Here is a 17,987-nt window from a genome sequence, read left to right on the forward strand (position 1 = left end):
CCTTTTCAGATTTTGTCCCCTATATAAATGACCTTTATACCCCTAACTCCTTTATTTGTTTTTTTATTTTTATTTAATTTTATTTTTTTATCAATTTTATTTATTATTTTTTTCATCAATTTTTTTATTTTATACTTGTATTTTTTAAAATTTTATTTAATTTTTATTTAGTTTTATTTTTTAATCAATTTTGTTTATTATTTTTTTATTTTATATTTGTATTTTTTCCAATTTTTTAATCAATTTTTTATTAAATTTTTTATTTTATAAATGATTTTTTTAAATTTTTATTTAATTTTATTTTTTAATTAATTTTATTTATTAATTTTTTATCAAAATTTTTTAATTTTTTTTTATTTTATATAATTTTTAACATATCAAAATCTTTTTTAACTTTTAAATTATTTTTTTAATTCGACATTTAAATTAACCTGATATATGTTAAAACCTCTTTTCCCTTTAAATTACCCCTCCAACCTTAGATACATGACACATATCAAAACCTCTTTCTCTTTAAATTATCTACCCTCCAACCCTTAACACCTACCAAAACACCTCCTTCCTTTAAATTACCCTAAAGATAATCCTGGACATATGTCAAAACATCCCCTCCCTATAAATTATCCATCCTCCCACCTTTCACATATCAAAACACTCCTCTCCTTGGCACAACCATGCTAATTCTCTTAATCTGCGACATTGGAAAATCAAACACAAACTATTTTTCAGTAAAACGTTGAAATTGACCACTCCAAACCAAATTGATTTCCCTATTACACCATCATACTTACAGACCCAGTTCACAAAGCTCGTCGGACAGCAAGACAAGAAAGATTCCTACCATTTTTCCTAAACGAGCAATGTAAACGCAACGCGAAGAGGACCACATGCGTTCCATTGCGGGCAGCGTTCTCACCGCACCGGCGCCATCCTGAATCCTCAGAGTCACCGCATTAATGGAGAAATGCATTCAATTTTAGTATGAAAAGGAAGAGATGCGACCGCGTCGTTGCCAGGTTCAATGCATTGTGCATCATCCCCTTTCGGTTCAGGTTATCGCATTCTAACCCTCATTAAATACTAATTAATTCTGAAACCTCGTCATTCACAAAAGCATGCATCTGATTAAGCAAAGAAACATGCTTGAAAAAAAGTAGAAAACAAAGCGTTGATTACCTCCGTAAATAGGCGCATAGGTACATCCTCGCGGACACCTAGACTCGAAACGTACAATGAAAGAAGCTTCCCAGAAAGCGCGTAGGATCTCGCCAGCTCCATATTCATAAGAGTGACGAATCTCCGTTTTGGTGAGTTTGACAAGGTGGGACTAAAAATGGCGGTGGAGCGAAGGGACGCCGAGACTGAGCTCAACCTGCCGCCTGGGTTCCGCTTCCACCCCACCGACGACGAGCTCATCCTCCACTACCTCTGCCGCAAGGTCGCCTCGCAGCGCCTCCCCGTCCCCATCATCGCGGAGGTCGACCTCTACAAGTTCGACCCCTGGGAATTACCAGGTACTGAATCCTTTAATCCGTCTGATAAAGATCGTTTGTTTTTTGTTTATTCATTCACTGATTTGATGCAGAGATGGCGTTGTTCGGGGCGAGGGAGTGGTATTTCTTCACCTCCCGCGATCGGAAGTACCCCAACGGCTCGCGGCCGAACCGGGCCACCGGCAAGGGATACTGGAAGGCCACCGGCGCCGATAAACCGATCTCCCCGAAAGGGTGCCACCGGACGCTGGGGATTAAGAAAGCTCTCGTCTTTTACTCAGGCAAGGCGCCTCGAGGCGTCAAGACCGACTGGATCATGCACGAGTACAGATTGGCAGACGCGGATCGCAGCCCTAACAACGGAAGCCTCAAGGTATAGAAACCCACACCCTGGTTCGAGCCAGTGATCGATCTTTACATGTCAAATCCATGTTTCTTTCGGTTGATGAATGCAGTTGGATGCGTGGGTTCTTTGCCGGTTGTACAACAAGAAGAATGCCTGGGAGAAGATGCCGCAGTCAGAGGAGATTTCAGCCACGGACTCTATGGACCGGACGCCGGAATCCGAGGTGGAGAAGGACGCTATGCTGTCGGACTTTGAAGGCCGGGGATTTCCATCAATTGCTTCGCAAGCTTTCGCGCTTCCAGTGGTCGAGAAGAGTGATGCGATTGCGAAGGAAGAAGACAACGGATGGTTCAAGGACTTGGAACTGGAAGATTTGCAGAGTTCTTGCATGAGTTTCGGAGCATCACCTGTTGCGTACCCAACGATCCAAGTCTACTGCTTCCGATTCTTTGCGAGTCCAGTTCCGATTAAAACCAAACCGTCTCATGATGCAAACGTTCTGAATTGTTTAGGATAGTGCAGAGAACTATGGATCAAAGATCTAAATCTATACTAGTTTTTTTTTTTCCTTATTGTTTTCTTTTATATTTAATGCATTATATACAAACATCTTGTCCGGAATATGAGTCAGACGGACCGTCGGGTGAGGTCGATGGAATGTTAATCGAATCACGACATCCCGAAGGGGCATATGCTGAGATGAGTTCTATCTAAGTCGTCAGAAGTCCTCTGGTCAACGCTACCTGCAGTCAATGACCGGATTGCTCCCGGTCCTTAGAACCCCGAGGCTCGAGGCAAATCCAACGAATATATGAGTAACAGACTAATAATATAATAATAAAATAAATGAGGGACGAGTACGGAAAACGTACCGTGGCATAGGAGGGTGCCTTCGGATGGGACGCTGCTCGAGTGGTTGTGACCCGGAAGAGCAGATGACGCCGAGCCGGATGAAGAGCTGGATCTAATGATGAGGAGCTGGACGCGGTAGCACAAAACCTGATGCGACCTCGGCACACAGGGCGAGTTATGACATCGGTGCGCAGGCCAAGATAAGACATCGACACGCAGGCCAGGATAAAATATCAGTCCACAGGTCGAGTTATGACATCGGCACACAGGCTGGGATAAGACATTGTCACACAAGCCGGGATAAAATATCGGCCCGCAGGCCAGGATATGAAATCGGCACGCAGACCGGGATACAACGGAAACACCCAAATAAGACAACAATGTGAGGATCGGAATGTAGCCTTGGCTCGACGGCTAGAACGCAGCAAAGATGGAGCATGATTAGATCGGAGTCCATTGGCGACGAGGGCCCGAAGGCCCAACTCACACCGAAGGCACATGACAATGTGGACGGTCCGGAGGTGGCCTACGATGAGGCAATAAGAGAGGCAGCACTACGGTGTCCTCGAGGAGATCACCCATGGGTGGCTGTGGACGTCGAAAAAAGGGGGGATGGAGGCAGCGCTTGGTTGCCGGCGGCCCGTAAGGCAGCGGTTGATGGAAGCGGCTGGAGGTGCTGGTGCGCTAAGGGGAGATGGAGACGGCGGCAGCCTGCTGGAGACGAGGGAGAAGGCAGTGAAGGCAGAGAAGTCCCCCTCTACTGGTGTTGGTGTCGATGATGCCAGCGACGGTAGAGGCATGGAGAGGGAGAAGGGGTTGGAGGCGGCTTCGGCGGGATGGGAAGCAGTGAGCCGCTGAGGCATCGTTGGCTGTGTTGGCAGCGTCTGCAACAGATGAGGCTGCGGGGAGAGAGGCAGACCGAAGGTGGGAGAGGGAGGCGGCAGCCTCCTCCCCTTAACGGCAGCGTGGTCATCGGCGGTGAGGACTTGAGGGAGGGAGAAGATAAGGGGGAGAGGATGATGAGGCTGCTGGTGTGCGTGCGATCAGAGGAGCTGACGGATGACCGACGGCGAGGGGCTCGCCTGAAGGTGTGCTCTCCTGGCGGCGGCCAAATCCTACGAGCGCTGCAGCGAGGGGCTCACCTGAAGGCGTGCTCTCCCTTTGGCGACGACGGCGTGAAAAACGCAGAGGAGAGACATAGAGAGAGAGAGATAGAGGAGAAAAAGAGAGGAGTGTTGTTCCGACGACGAGGGAGAAGGCGGCGACGACCGCAACGTGAAGAGGAGGTGGTGGAGTTGGCGTCCTATCCTGGCGGCGGAGAAAACCAAGAGGAAAGAAAGAAATGGCGTCGAGGAGAAGGAAAGGAGAGGAGCGGCCATCGACGTCAACGAGGAACGGAGTGCGATGAATCCTCCCTTCTAAAGTCTCCTGGCAGTAGATGATCGAAGCCTAAAAAAGAAAAAAAAAAACATAGCCCCCCCCCTTTCTTCAAGGCCTAAACAGTGATTTCCCCAAATTGCCCCTCTCTTCCCTTATAATCACCCTAGGTCCCTCTCCACCATATCATCATAAGCCTCCCCTTAAAGTCTAGTAAAAAGAGGCGCAAGTCCGACTGACTAGACCCAGCCAAATGAAAAATAGAATTGTTACTGACTGCAGAGTCGTATCGCGGGACCTATCATATAACATTGAACGAGTAGTTGTGGCGATGCCGAGCTGAACAGGGGATAGAAAGCTAAGCAGGCGACCAAACGACCGCTTAAGGGGCGATCAATCGAATAAAAGTGTGTGAAGCTGAACGACGTATAGAATGTCGAGCTGAGTGACATATCAAACGCATGCCAAGTAAGCGATCGATAGAATGCCGAGGGAAACCGAGTGATATTGAGAAGACGATCGAGCGATGCTGAGCAAAGCGATCGAGTGATTATGTAAATGCCAAGTAAAAATAGATGTCAACTGGGCAGCGAATGCGGGGCAGAACGACGAGTAAACGACGAGTGCCAAACAAAACGACGATTGAGACACGAACGATGAGTGCCGAGCATAGCGACGAATGAGGTGTGAGCGATAAGTGAGATGAATATCGACCAGGCTTTGAGTGTCGAATTGAACGACATTTGAGACCCACACCTGACCAAGGAGAGAACCCGGTCGGCTGGTCGTTGTGCCCGAGCGAGATCCAAGAAATGTAGACCGAGCACTCAGGAGAATGTCAAGTGAGTGGAAAGATGACGGGGCACACGGTATGGACCGCGTGACCGAGAACATGTCGAGCAAGTGACAGTAAATCGCGACGGAGAAAATATCGACCGAGCAACAATAAATTGCGACTAGGCAATCGAAAAATGTCAACCGGGCTGAGCGGGTCGAAAGTCGATAGGCAAGTGGTGTCAAGCGCACGACGGAGAAAATGTCGATCAAGCGACAATAATCACGACCGGGCGACCGAATAAATGTTGACCGGGCTGAGCGGGTCGAAAGACAACTAGCAAGGGCTGCCGAGGGTTTGATCGAAAAAATGTCGACCGAGCAACAATAAATCGCGATTGGGCAATATAAAGAATAATGGGCGAGCAAAACCGTGAGCGCGATCGAGAAAAATATCGACCGAACAACAATAAATTGCGACTGAGCAATATAGAGAGAATGCGAGAGGGTCGAAATACGATGGGTGAGCAGTGTTAAGCACGCAACCGAGAAAATGTCGACCGAGTGACAATAACCGATATCAGGTAATAGAGAACGCCGAGCGACTTGCAATCCAATTGCGAGCAGTGTCAAGCGCGTAACCGAGAAAATGTCGACCGAGCGACAGTAAATTGTGACCGAGCAATATAGAGAATGATGAACGAACAAAGCCATGAGCGCGACCGAGAAAAATACCGACCGAGCGACAGTAAATTACGACCGGACCATCGAATAATGCCGACTTGGATCAAAAAATGTTGAGCGGGTCGAAAGACGATGGGTGAGTGAAATTAAGTCGCAATCGGGCAATCGAATAATGCCGACCTGACAATCGGAAAATGTTGACTTGGATCAAAAAATGTTGAGTAGGTCGAAAGATGATGGGCGAGCGGTATCGAACGCGCGGTCGAGAAAATGTCAACCGAGTGATAGTAAATCGCGACCAGAAAAAATGCCGACTGGTACAAAGTGAACACCCGAGCAGATAGCCAAGCGATACTAATCGGTTGACTAAGAGAAGACCAACTCAGTGATCAAAAGAATGCCAAGTGGGCGTGAAGCCTGTGCGCTGGATAGACATGGAACCTGAGACCAAATAAGAATGAGAGCATAGCCCGTGGATCAAGCGTGAACACGAGTAGAGCCTGTGGATGGAGCACAAACGAGAGTAGAACAATTAGGCGGTTATGCGAATGCCATGCAAGGAGGAAAGAGGGTATCGACCGAGCAGCAAATGCGAGGCAAAGCGATGAGTGAGATGCGAGGGACAAGTTCCGAGCAAAGCGGCAAGTGAGGCAGGAGCGGTGACTGCAGGGCATAGTAGTGATCGAGAGGCAAATGGTGAGTGTCAGGCAAGCGAGTTGCGAACGATGAGTGTCGGGCAGAGCGGTAAGTGGAGCGAATGTGATGAGTGTCGGGCAGAGCGGCAAGTGGAGCGAATGTGATGAGTGTCGGGCAAAGCGGCGAGTGAGGCGAGTATGGTGAGTGCCGGGCAGAGCGGAGAGTGAGCAGTAGGTGCTGACCGAGCACTAGCGGTGAGCAAGAACGCGAATTGAGAGGGTCGAGCAGAGCTGCAAGTGAGGCGAGCCCCTAGCTAGGGAGTAACCCGACCGACTAGTAGTTGAGCGTGAGAGCCTGACTGGGAAGCCGTTGGTCGTGAGAGCACGTTCACTTATAACTCACCCTAGGCGAGAGTCTGGAACCCGACCGGGAAGTCATTGGTCGCAATAACATGCTCGCTTATATCTCACACTGGGGCGAGAGTCTGGAAGCGTGAGGGCATGCTCACTTATAATTTGTGTTGAGGCGAGAGTCTAGAGCCCGATCGGGAGGTCGTTGGTCATGAGAGCATGCTCGCTTATAACTCGCACTAGGGCCAGAGTCTGGACGCGTGAGGGCATGCTCACTTATAACTCGCGCTGGGGCGAGAGTCTGGAGGCGTGAGAGCATGCTCGCTTATAACTCATCCTAGGGCGAGAGTTTGGAACCCGACCGGGAGGTCGTTGGTCGCGAGAGCATGCTCGCTTATAACTCGCACTGGGGTGAGAGTCTGGAGGCGTGAGGGTACGCTCACTTATAACTCGCACTGGGGCGAGAGTCTGGAGGTGTGAGAGCATGCTCACTTATAACTCGCACTGGGGCGAGAGTCTGGAGCCCAACTGAGAGGTGATCTGGAGGCCTGACCAATACTTAATCTGGAGACCTGACCAGGAATTGATCTGGGATATGGAGACCTGACCAGGAATTAATCTGGAGGTCTGACCAGGACTTGATCGAGAGGTCTGACCAAAACTTGATCTGGAGACTTGACCAGGAAGCAATCTGGAGACTTGACCAGGAAGCAATCTAGAGGCCTGACCAAGAAGCAATCCAAAGACCTGACCAAGAAGCAATCTGGAGGCCTGACCAGGAAGCGATTTGGAGGTCTGACCAAGAATTGGTCTGGAAGCCCAACCGGAAATTGGTCTAGAAGCTCGACCGAGAATTGGTCTAGAAGCCCGACTGAGAGATCGTTAGCAATATTCCGATTTGAGACTGGTGGTAATACTCTAGTCCGAGACCAGTGACGATAGCTCAACCCCGAATGGGGGAGGTGAAGCCTAAAGTCCATAGAAGCAGATCCCATAGCAATATGAGGGAGGAGAACCTTTATCATACCTGACCGCGGATTGGTGTCGACCGACCGGGGATCTGTCTCGGTCCCTCAACTCCAAAATGGCCGTGAAGTCAGGGAGAGAAATAGTGTCGATCCTGTGACTCCAAAATGTCCACAGAGCTAGGGAGACAATAATCCTAACCGTCAAAGGAAGTGAAGCTTATAGTCATACACGGGAGCAGAGTCCGTAGCGTTAAAAGGAAGCCGATCACCGTGGATGAAAGGAGCAGCACCTGTAGATGTAAAAGGATGCAAAATAGGTGGAGGATGCAGAGCATATAGTAATAATAGAGTGAAGCGCTTATGACAGTAAGAGGATGCAGAGCCTCATGGTGAAGGGGTGTAGAGCCTCTAGTAGTAAGAGGATGTAGAGCCTCATGGTGAAGGGTGCAGAGCCTGTAGTGGTAAGAGGATGCAGAACCTCATGGTAAGGGTACAGAGCCTATAACACACCTGATCATGGAGCTAGGCCCCTAGTCCCTAATCGGAGAGTAAGACCCCTAGTCTGTAATCAAAGAGCGAGGCCCCTAGATCCTGATCGGGAAGCTGTACTGCGAGTCACTGATCAGGAAGTTATGTCCCTAGTGTATGAGCGGGGAGTTGTGCCCCTAATGTCTGATTGGGGAGCTGGGCCCCTAGTGTTCGATCAAAAATCGAAGGCCCTAGTATTTGATCAAGGAACTAGAATCTTACTCTCTTATTAGGGAGCTATAGCAGCCCCTATAACCATAAAAAGGGAGCAGAGCCTGTAACATACTTGATCGGGGAGCTGTGCCAACCGGCTAAGGGTTTATCTCGATCCCTTGACTCCCGAATACCCGTGGAGTTAGGGAAAAAATAAAATGAAAAAACTAACCTATCGGTCAGTTGAAGCTCCAACTCAATCCCTCGACTCTCAAATGCCCGTGGAGTGAGGGCAGAAGATAATATGTTTGTCGGGATCCTCCGAGACTATGATAATGGTAGAGAACCTCCCAACGTCGTCCATCTTTATGTTCTAGAATAGGTGGAGAAGATTCCCACAGACGGCGCTAAATTGATCCTGTCCGGAATCTGAGTCAGACGGACCGCAGGGTGAGGTGGATGGAATGTTGACTGAATCGCGACGTCCCGAAGGGGCGTATGCTGAGATGGGTTCTATGTAGACCAAGTCGTCAGAAGTCCTATGGTCAATGCTACCTGCAACCAGTGACCGGGTTGCCCCCGGTCCTTGGAACCCCGAGGCTCAAGGCAAATCCAACGAATACATGAGTAACAAGCTAATAATATAATATGAAATAAATGAGGGGCGAGTATGGAAAACGTACCCTGGCCTAGGGGGCGCCCACGGATGGGACGGTGCTCGAGTGGTTGTGACCCGGGTAGAGCAGATGACGTTAAGCCGGATGAAGAGCTAGATCTAACGACGAGGAGCCGGACGCTGTGGCACAAAACCTGATGCGACCTCGGCACACATGCCGAGTTATGACATTGGTGCGTAGGTCGGGATAAGACATCGGCACGCAGGCCGGGATAAAATATCGGTCCGCAGGCCGAGTTATGACATCGGTGCGCAGGCCGAGATAAGGCATCGCACGTAGGCTGGGATAAAATATCGGTCCACAGGCCGAGATATGAAATCGGCAGCAAGCCGGGATACAACGGACACACCCAAATAAGACAACGATGCGAGGATCGGAATGTAGCCTCGGCTCGACGGCTGGAACGCAACAAAGATGGAGCATGATTAGATTGGAGTCCATTGGCGGCGAGGGCCCGGAGGCCCAACTCACACCGAAGGCACACGACAATGCGGACGGTCCGGAGGTGGCCTATGATGAGGCAATAAGAGAGGCAGCGTTGCGACGTCCTCGAGGAGATCACCCATGGGTGGATGTGGACGCCGAAAAAAGGGGGGACGGAGGCAACGCTTGGTTGCCGGCATCCCGTAAGGTGGCGACCGATGGAAGCGGCTGGACGTGTTGGTGCGCTAAGGGGAGATGGAGACGGCGGCAACCTGCTGGAGATGAGGGAGAAGGTAGTGACGGCAGAGAAGTGCCCCTCTGCTGGTGTTGGTGTCGATGATGCCAGCGACGACAGAGGCATGGAGAGGGAGAAGGGGTTGGAGGCGGCTTCGGCGGGACTGGAAGCAGTGAGACACTGAGGCATCGTTGGCTGTGTTGGCAACGTCTCTGACGAATGAGGCTGCGGGGAGAGAGGCAGACTGAAGGTGGGAGAGGGAGGCGACAGCCTCCTCCCCTTAACGGCGGCATGGTCGTCGGCAGCGAGGACTTGAGGGAGGGAGAAGATGAGGGGGAGAGGATGATGAGGCTGCTGGTGTGCGTGCGATGAGAGGAGCTGACGGATGACTAGCAGCGAGGGGCTCGCCTGAAGGCGTGCTCTCCTTGGCAGCGGCCAAATCCTACGAATGCTACGGTGAGGGGCTCGCCTGAAGGCGTGCTCTCCCTTTTGCGGCGACAGCGTGAAAAACACAGAGGAGAGACATAGAGAGAGAGATAGAGGAGAAAAAGAGAGGAATGTTGTGCCGACGACGAGGGTGAAGGCGGCGACGGCTGCGGCGTGAAGAGGAGGTGGAGTTGACATCCTATCTTGGCGATGGAGAAAACCAGGAGGAAAGAAAGAAATGGCGTCGCCGGCGAGGAACAGAGTGTGATGAACCCTCCCTTCTAAACTCTCCTGGCGGCGGATGATCGAAGCCCAAAAAAGGAAAAAACACAACCCCCTCCTTCTTCTCACCCTAAACAGTGATTTCCCCAAATTGCCCCTCTATTTTCTTCTAATTCCTCCTAGGTCCCTCTCCACCATATCCACATCACTTAGTATTGAAGCTTTCTGCTACAATATACATTTGTACTCCTTATTTACTCATCTCTAGTCTATCGCTTCACCTCATTCTCTCAGATCTCATTTTATAATCCTTTTAAACTTTTGCCACAGACTAAAGTCAAGTCAGTATCATCAAGAATGTTGGCGCATTCTTGAAGATGGTAGATGTTCACGAAAGAAAGTTGATTTTCTCTTGTCATTAAAAAGTGTAGGTGGACACTCTCATGTAGAAGGTGCTAATTAGGTGAATACATAGTTGGCGGGGCAAACGAATCGCCTGTGCCACATAATTAGGTGAATATATTAATTTCATCACTAAAAGAAAATGATGTTTGGTAGCTCAGCTTAAAAGAAAAAAAAAACCTTTATAGTAACAAAATACTACTACAGACCTCAGCAACAACAGCAATGTTTATGCCATCTATTCTGCAAGCCTCAGAAGGATGACTATTCAACGTGACAAAACAAGTTCAGTGATATGAAATCAATCAGAAACAGTACCTTTTTTGAAAACTTGATGTCCTGCATAATCTCTAAAAAGCTCAAGCAACAAGATGACCAGCAACATGTTTATCGCCGCTTAACTGATTGTACAACCTGTGGATTTCCGCACGCTTGTAGTCAATAACGCTTCCCTTTGGGTTTATTTTGTGTGGGCACCATTCCCGAGAGCTGGTGAACTTCATACAGAAGACCAGCTGAAAATAAGAAGCTGCAAAACATGAAACATAAATTATACAATGTAAACATGCCTCAAGAGGGCGCAGTGTTCAACAACAGAAAAGGGGACTAGACTACACAAAAAGGTCATGCTCAATATCAAACCACACAGCTATGTCATCACCTCCAACTTTAGAGTTGAAAAAGCCAGCCCCCGACGTAGCACAAACAGCATGACATTTCTGACATAATGGTCAGGATCGATTCCCAGGGAATGACGACCTAAGGTTTACCTCTCTCCATATCCGTGGAACTGACACTAGAGGGGCCGTTAAAGTAGCACATTTACTTTTTTTTTTTTTTTAGAGTTGAGCAAGTCTAACCAGTAAATGTTAGAATTGTTCATTAACTAAAGATGAAAGGAAATTTGCATCCAATACAACATCAATAACAACAGATCTTTATCCTATTAGTGAAATAGATTATATAGATAGCTTATATGGATCAGAGTTAATCCCCCTACTAAATGAATTTGTCATTAGAGTTAATCCCCCTACTAAATGGATTTCATCCTACTTTATCATTGTTAATTAAGTCATTTTTTTAGTGTCACTCTTCCTCGATTAATGTATATATTTTTCATGATTTCACATCGCTTAATTGAGGTAATTATTAGTCGCCTAAATACATCCCTATATCATCTTAAATGCATATCTCGAACCAACTTTTTCTCTAACTTTTTTATTTCTTATCTTATCTGTCCTTATATGTCAATAAATTCACCTTAACATCCTCATCTTTGCAACTAGTATTTTTCGGTCGTGTTTGACTCATACCTCAATATTCGACTTCATATATTGTAATACATCCCTTTAAACTTTAAAGGTATTTTTTGATCATAAAAAACACTTGACACCCTCCCTCTATTTCAACCATCATTATTTTAAGCTAGCATCAGGTATCCAGGTGACTAATCCTGGGGATGACTAGCCTCGTCCCACAGAAGAAGTCTTACCAATCATCAATGTAAATCCAGAAGTACTCGTAGCGAACCACCCAGCAACCCGACATTCCAAGTTTATCATCTCACTAGAACCCTAAACCTTAAACCCATTTCAACCATTCTTTCTGTACCATAAGTAAAAAATTGTACTATAAGTAAAACATTTCTATCAGCCTCTCCAACGTTTTGAAAAAAATGATCCGAGATACTTAAAAATCTCAATTATAAATAAATAATTGTCGTCTACTACTACTAAATTTAAATTCCATTATTCTGTCTTTATTTTATTAAACTTAAAACATTTTACTTCCAGTATTTTCGGCTAAGATTCAAGATTAAAATTTATTCTTTCACGTATCTTATCGACCAAAACAGTGTCATTTGCAAACAAGATACACCATAGCAACGTGAACGAAGTTTATATCTCCTAAGAGTAAGTAGAAGTTTCCATGCATACAAACTTACTTGATAGCAGCTATATTTTTTTACAAAATTATACGAGTCAATAGTACCATGTGGTGATGCAAACACGATGAACTGTAGCAGCAGCAACAAGGGCAACAATTTCCGCCAATGCAACTGCAAGTATGAATGTGTTATAAGACCCAAAAAAATGATGTTCGGAGTAGTAAAAGAACAATTTAAACAGTTACTGAACTCACCAGCACCCCATCCTGTCCTTGTTCCAGATGATTCTTGATAGTTGCCAATGAACTGCAGAAACACAATTAAAGTGTCATTCCAAAAAAACACTAGCATAGCATACATGACTTCACACAATCCACAAAATGTTACCACTGAACGATATGCTAGAAGTATATTAACCACCATGGCAGGTCTACTCACATTCTCATCATGTAATTGTGCTTTCACTTATATGACCCTAAAACACTAATCATTAAAGCAGACATTTGACTAAGGTTTTTCAGTGTAATTAATTGATGCAGCTTCTTCATGATGACATAGGTAAAACTAAGTTCCTTCAATACTCATTTAAACATACAATAACCATCAGTTATTAGCAGATGATTAGACCATGAAAAAAAGAACAGTTAATCCAGTATGCCTAATCACATAACAACAATTGACAAACAAACAAAAGTTCAGCTCCGTCAAGTGTACATCATTTCCTGCACAGAAGGAAAAAAATCCAAAGGTTTAATGCACTCAGGGGAGCCTAAATCATTAGTTATCTACACTTAAAAGTTGAAACAATTTCACTGCTATTTCATCATAAAAGAAACATAAATTATTGTTCATATTCGATAAGAAATGAAACAAAATTGCAGAGGCACCTTGCATAATATCAAAAAAAATGGAGTGTTTACCATTCTTAGTTTCTAGAGGCACCTAGCATTGCTACCTTATATGGTATCATAATATCATAAAATGAGAACTGCACAAATAAGATTCACTTCACTCTTCACAAATAGTTCCATGCCAAACATAAGATTTAAGATATTCACAGAAATCAGAACCTTAGTAGAAATATCTTACTGTACTATTAGAACACTGAATTAGTCAGAATATTTATTTGGATATTATATTATGAAGTATAACACAAGAAATTTGAGGAATAATAAGAAATAGTTTTAGGAGCATAGAATATATATTTTTCTATGTAAGATGGATCACTCGACACTTGCAAGCACTAAAATCCCTTCAATATCAAGTAAAAGGTACAAACTCTCCAAATCTATTATGAACTAATCTAGCATATGAACGAGGAGATCAGCATGGTCATGCATATCAATGCCATAAAAGACAGGAAAGACCAAGACTAATACCAGGATGGCTTATCATAGAGTATTTTCATTCACGATATCAGGCAGTGAAAAGTAAATGAAGAAAACCACTTTGGAATTCTAAACAATAAACGAAAAATATATGAACTTCACAGTTTTCTGTAGTAAAAAACAAAGACAATTTTTCAAAAAGAAAACTAGTAACTCACCGTTAGCATCAAAAGAAACAATAGGGAACTAACAAAACCCCCAAGAATTGTCAACAACTCAGAGGATGCCAATTTCTCTCTGTACATTTCCAGAAGTGAGAGAATGATGGCAAATGAAAGTAACGAGTAGAGCATAGATCTCCCCGTGGTGGCCATAGAGTCAATCCTTCCAAGAATAAGTTAAATGAGAGCAGGACGTAACAACATTTCATGTATAAACAAATGCATGGAGAACACTAATAACATCTAAACGAGAATTTCAGAATTACATGTATCAACAACTATGATCTTGCATGCCTCAACAAGTTTAGATATCAAGAGACAGAACACATGTCAAGTTGCCAGCAGTGTTTAATTTGAAAGAAGGTCAACATTCAACTATCGTTTAGTTGAAATCATACTTCTCCTGATCTCTCCAGGGCTTTATGGCGTTAAAGAGATTTACTCCAAAACGAAACACGTCAAGCTCCTTTTCTTTTTCGTTATTGACATCGGTAAAGGCAAGCTCTTAGATGCTAATTTAGCGTTGGTCTGACCGATTAGTTAAATCTAATAAAAACGAGGTAATGGCTCAGGAGAAAACAAAAAGGTGAGATATAAAGAGATCGAACAACTAGGTTGCGACACTAAACGCATCAACGAAATAAATTCGACAAACATCAAAAAATTGGATATGACAAAAAAGAAGAAGCATTTTTACAGGCAATTTGGATGCGCCACCAGAAAACATCAGCGAGGTCAGATCAGGAGCTGAATGAACACGAGGAAACGCATAGAGTCGGAAAACTCATCGTACCTTTGCTTCTTCGGCTGCCGCGATGCTGGCCGGAGGAAACCGAGAAGGAGAGGAGAAGCTCGATGAATAAGGACTTAGGGATTTTACAGGTTGATCAAAGAGGGATCGGATATACACGGCAAAATTAAAAAAAAACATGATTTATTTTTTAATTCGACAACTAGGTTGCGACACTAAACGCATCAACGAAATAAATTCGACAAACATCAAAAAATTGGATATGACAAAAAAGAAGAAGCATTTTTACAGGCAATTTGGATGCGCCACCAGAAAACATCAGCGAGGTCAGATCAGGAGCTGAATGAACACGAGGAAACGCATAGAGTCGGAAAACTCATCGTACCTTTGCTTCTTCGGCTGCCGCGATGCTGGCCGGAGGAAACCGAGAAGGAGAGGAGAAGCTCGATGAATAAGGACTTAGGGATTTTACAGGTTGATCAAAGAGGGATCGGATATACACGGCAAAATTAAAAAAAAACATGATTTATTTTTTAAAAGCTTGTCAGAAGTGGGATTTGAACCCACGCCCTCGTTAGAGGACCAGAACTTGAGTCTGGCGCCTTAGACCACTCGGCCATCCTGACGAGTTGTTTATCCTTTTAACTAAATAAAATATGAATGTAAAATTTAAGCTAGCCAACTAACCTTTTTTGAAACTTGCTACCTTCACGAAGCATCCGATTCTTCTTCGATTGCTCGCAATCTTCTTCCTTTACGATCTCCCTCATCATCTTCCTCCTTCTCCCATTGCCCAAATACTCGACTACTATGGATCTCCTGATCAAACCCAACCCCATGTCCAAGATCCACGTCGAGGTTTGCATGATCTCCGCCCGCGGCCTCCGGCGCTGCCGCTCCACCTTCCTCAAGCCGCAGTGGTTCGCCGTCGGGTGGGTCGACCCCGACGAGAAGTACTGCACCAGGATCGATACCTCCGGCATCTCCAATCCCACGTGGAAGACCAAATTCTCGTTCGCCGTCGGAGACGCCACCAGCTCTGGCGAACTGGCAGCCTCCCTGACGGTGGAAGTCTACAAGAGGGAGCCCATTTTTCTGAGGGAGAAGCTTCATGGTGTCGCGGTGGTGCCGTTGAAGGAGTTCATGGTCAGATTCTTGAGCCAAACAGAGTCGAATCCGATGGTGGAGAGTTTCCAGCTGAGGAAGAAGAATTCGGAGGAAAGCCGTGGATTTGTCGACATCTCTATCAATATTTACCGGAAAAGCGAGCAAAATTATCATCGAAGTATCCGTTGCAAATTTGCATTTCACTTTACCTTCTGGATTTTTTTTTTCAAAATGTAAATTTAAAGATTGATCCTTTCTCAATTTGCAGCCACCGATGGAGATTTCCCATACGCAAATGATAGGGACGGAATCACAATCGCCATCGGAGATGGCCCGACCTTACCTTTCCCGGCCCATCCACAACCTCCGATCTGCCGGCCTACCACTCCTCCACCGCCTCCGCCGCCTTCTAACGCAGGATATTTACCGTCGTTGTTCCCGGGAGCAGCAGCTCCCCCGCCGGAGACTTACGTCAGTCTGCCGCCGCAGGGGGCAGTGAGACATGGGGGTGGAGGGCCGTCGGGGTTCGGGATGGGACTCGGAGCCGGCGCCTTGGCAGCCGGAGCTGTGATCTTCGGGGACGACTTCATGTCGGGTTCCGCTTTCCCGGATGGGCTTCACGGCAGCAGCTTGACTGTATCGGCTGACGGAGATGCTCTGTTCTGATGTATCATCGAATTGATAGATTAATGGCTTCCAATAAATATTTATAAATAACAAGGCTGATTTTAGAAAAAAAGGTTCCACGGATCATTTGTTTTCTCACAAACTACAAATTATATTTATATATATAAAATTTTAAACAGTAATATTGAATAGAAATTATGAACAATAAATTTAAATAGTACTTCTGAAAACCTTATTATAATATAGACAATTCATTTAAACAGTGATTTTATTAGCTTAATTTTGTGTTATTCTTCCTCCCAGTGAGCCTCACCTGTAGAGAACAACAAACTTGTAACCCCGACTTGTCTATTGGTATTTTGGGATTTTCCCGTTAACCTTAGATAGTCAGCACAGGTTTTACGCAAGAATTCTCATACAGTTACTGTTCGTCTGTGGATACTTAGATAAGGACTGAGGAAGGAAAAAGAGCATAAACAGAGAATATAAACGACTGTTTTTTTTTTATATTCAAACTAGTACAGAAAGACTTCTACTGATAAACATATATAAACAAACAGTTTATACAGGACGCTTAACTGTTTACAAATAGAGACTGCTTACAGACTTGGGAGAAAAATAAACACACATACTTACAGAAATAAAAGCTAGAGGTTGCAGCACACTTGAAAACTTGCTTTTAGAGAGCGAGGGTCGCAGTCTGAAGAGCCAGGGTTGGTGAGGGCTTTTTATAGGAGAGGGAGAGAAGAGAGAGGGGGTTGGTTCCTTCGGGGAGAAGGAACCTTTCATCCGCGCTTTCAGGGAGAGGTTGAGGGGACCCGTCCATGAGAACAGAGAGAGCAGCTGGTGCCAAAGTAATGGAGAGAAGCTGTAAAGTGGAGAGTAGTGGACTGAAAAGAGTGGATGGACAGTGGAGAAGGACAATAGAGGAGCTGTAAAGTGAGGGTAGTGGGCTGAAAAAGAGTGGTTTGTCAGTGGAGAAGGACAATAGGGTAGGTTAGGTCCTTATGGTTCCATCATGTTGGTGAGATTATGCTCGCTGACAGAATCCAATGAAGGAGTAGAATTTGTGCCCTGGGCTTCTTGAAAGTGGGCTTCTTAGAGATGGGATGGAGGTCTAGATTGGGTCGCCTGACTTGTTGTGGAAGTATCTACATGTTGCTCTTGGGCTGCATATTGTTGTGATCTGGCTAAGGAGGCTCTGTAAGCTCTGGAGGTCAGAGCAGAACTTGCCAGCCTTTTAGTGGCACATCGGTCAGCCTTCTTTTGATAATGCTGTAGTAGAGTTGAATGTTGTGTTGTAAAAGAAAATGGAAGGAATCGAGTGCCCATATCTCTTGGCCAATAGATCTTTTCTGTATATGTTTCTCCTACTAGAAGATACTCATTTGGGTCTTCTAATTTATCCCATGACCACTTAGCCCTTTGGACCGAAGCTCTCCAATGTTTCAATTGGTCTGGTAATGGTGAGAAAGCTTCCCGATCGATGTCAAAATCAGAAGTATAATCATCAAATTCT

General features: G+C 45.5%; 3 protein-coding genes and 1 non-coding gene across 6 annotated transcripts; 2 read left to right on the forward strand and 2 right to left on the reverse strand.

The window, feature by feature from the left end:
- The first annotated feature begins 1,225 nt into the window (after positions 1 to 1,225).
- LOC121990049 (NAC domain-containing protein 2-like) lies at positions 1,226 to 2,391 on the forward strand. The gene is made up of 3 exons (XM_042544304.1): positions 1,226 to 1,514; positions 1,586 to 1,866; positions 1,949 to 2,391. Exons 1-3 carry the CDS (start codon positions 1,334 to 1,336, stop codon positions 2,354 to 2,356), a joined length of 870 nt encoding a protein of 289 aa, XP_042400238.1. The 5' UTR covers positions 1,226 to 1,333; the 3' UTR covers positions 2,357 to 2,391.
- An 8,317-nt stretch (positions 2,392 to 10,708) lies between these two features.
- Positions 10,709 to 15,232, reverse strand: LOC121992339 (protein KRTCAP2 homolog). 3 transcript variants are annotated; one of them, XM_042546636.1, is made up of 5 exons: positions 15,120 to 15,232; positions 13,981 to 14,146; positions 12,689 to 12,740; positions 12,539 to 12,605; positions 10,709 to 11,075 (listed from the first exon to the last, which is right to left on the reverse strand). In XM_042546636.1, the coding sequence occupies exons 2-5, from the start codon at positions 14,134 to 14,136 to the stop codon at positions 10,985 to 10,987; spliced, it is 366 nt and encodes a 121-aa protein (XP_042402570.1). In that variant the 5' UTR covers positions 14,137 to 14,146; positions 15,120 to 15,232; the 3' UTR covers positions 10,709 to 10,984. The 3 variants fall into 3 exon arrangements, with proteins under 3 accessions (XP_042402570.1, XP_042402571.1, XP_042402569.1); XM_042546637.1 differs by lacking the exon at positions 15,120 to 15,232 and adding an exon at positions 14,777 to 14,947 and having other exon boundaries at positions 10,709 to 11,061; XM_042546635.1 differs by lacking the exon at positions 15,120 to 15,232 and adding an exon at positions 14,777 to 14,947.
- A 44-nt stretch (positions 15,233 to 15,276) lies between these two features.
- TRNAL-CAA lies at positions 15,277 to 15,360 on the reverse strand. Its single transcript has one exon. It is a non-coding gene; the product is annotated as a tRNA-Leu (tRNA).
- A 127-nt stretch (positions 15,361 to 15,487) lies between these two features.
- On the forward strand, positions 15,488 to 16,560 carry LOC121990050 (protein SRC2-like). The gene is made up of 2 exons (XM_042544305.1): positions 15,488 to 16,019; positions 16,110 to 16,560. Exons 1-2 carry the CDS (start codon positions 15,545 to 15,547, stop codon positions 16,505 to 16,507), a joined length of 873 nt encoding a protein of 290 aa, XP_042400239.1. The 5' UTR covers positions 15,488 to 15,544; the 3' UTR covers positions 16,508 to 16,560.
- Positions 16,561 to 17,987: the final 1,427 nt, after the last annotated feature.

Source organism: Zingiber officinale, chromosome 6B (genome assembly GCF_018446385.1).
Source record: "Zingiber officinale cultivar Zhangliang chromosome 6B, Zo_v1.1, whole genome shotgun sequence".
In the NCBI taxonomy this organism is placed as follows: Eukaryota; Viridiplantae; Streptophyta; class Magnoliopsida; order Zingiberales; family Zingiberaceae; genus Zingiber; species Zingiber officinale.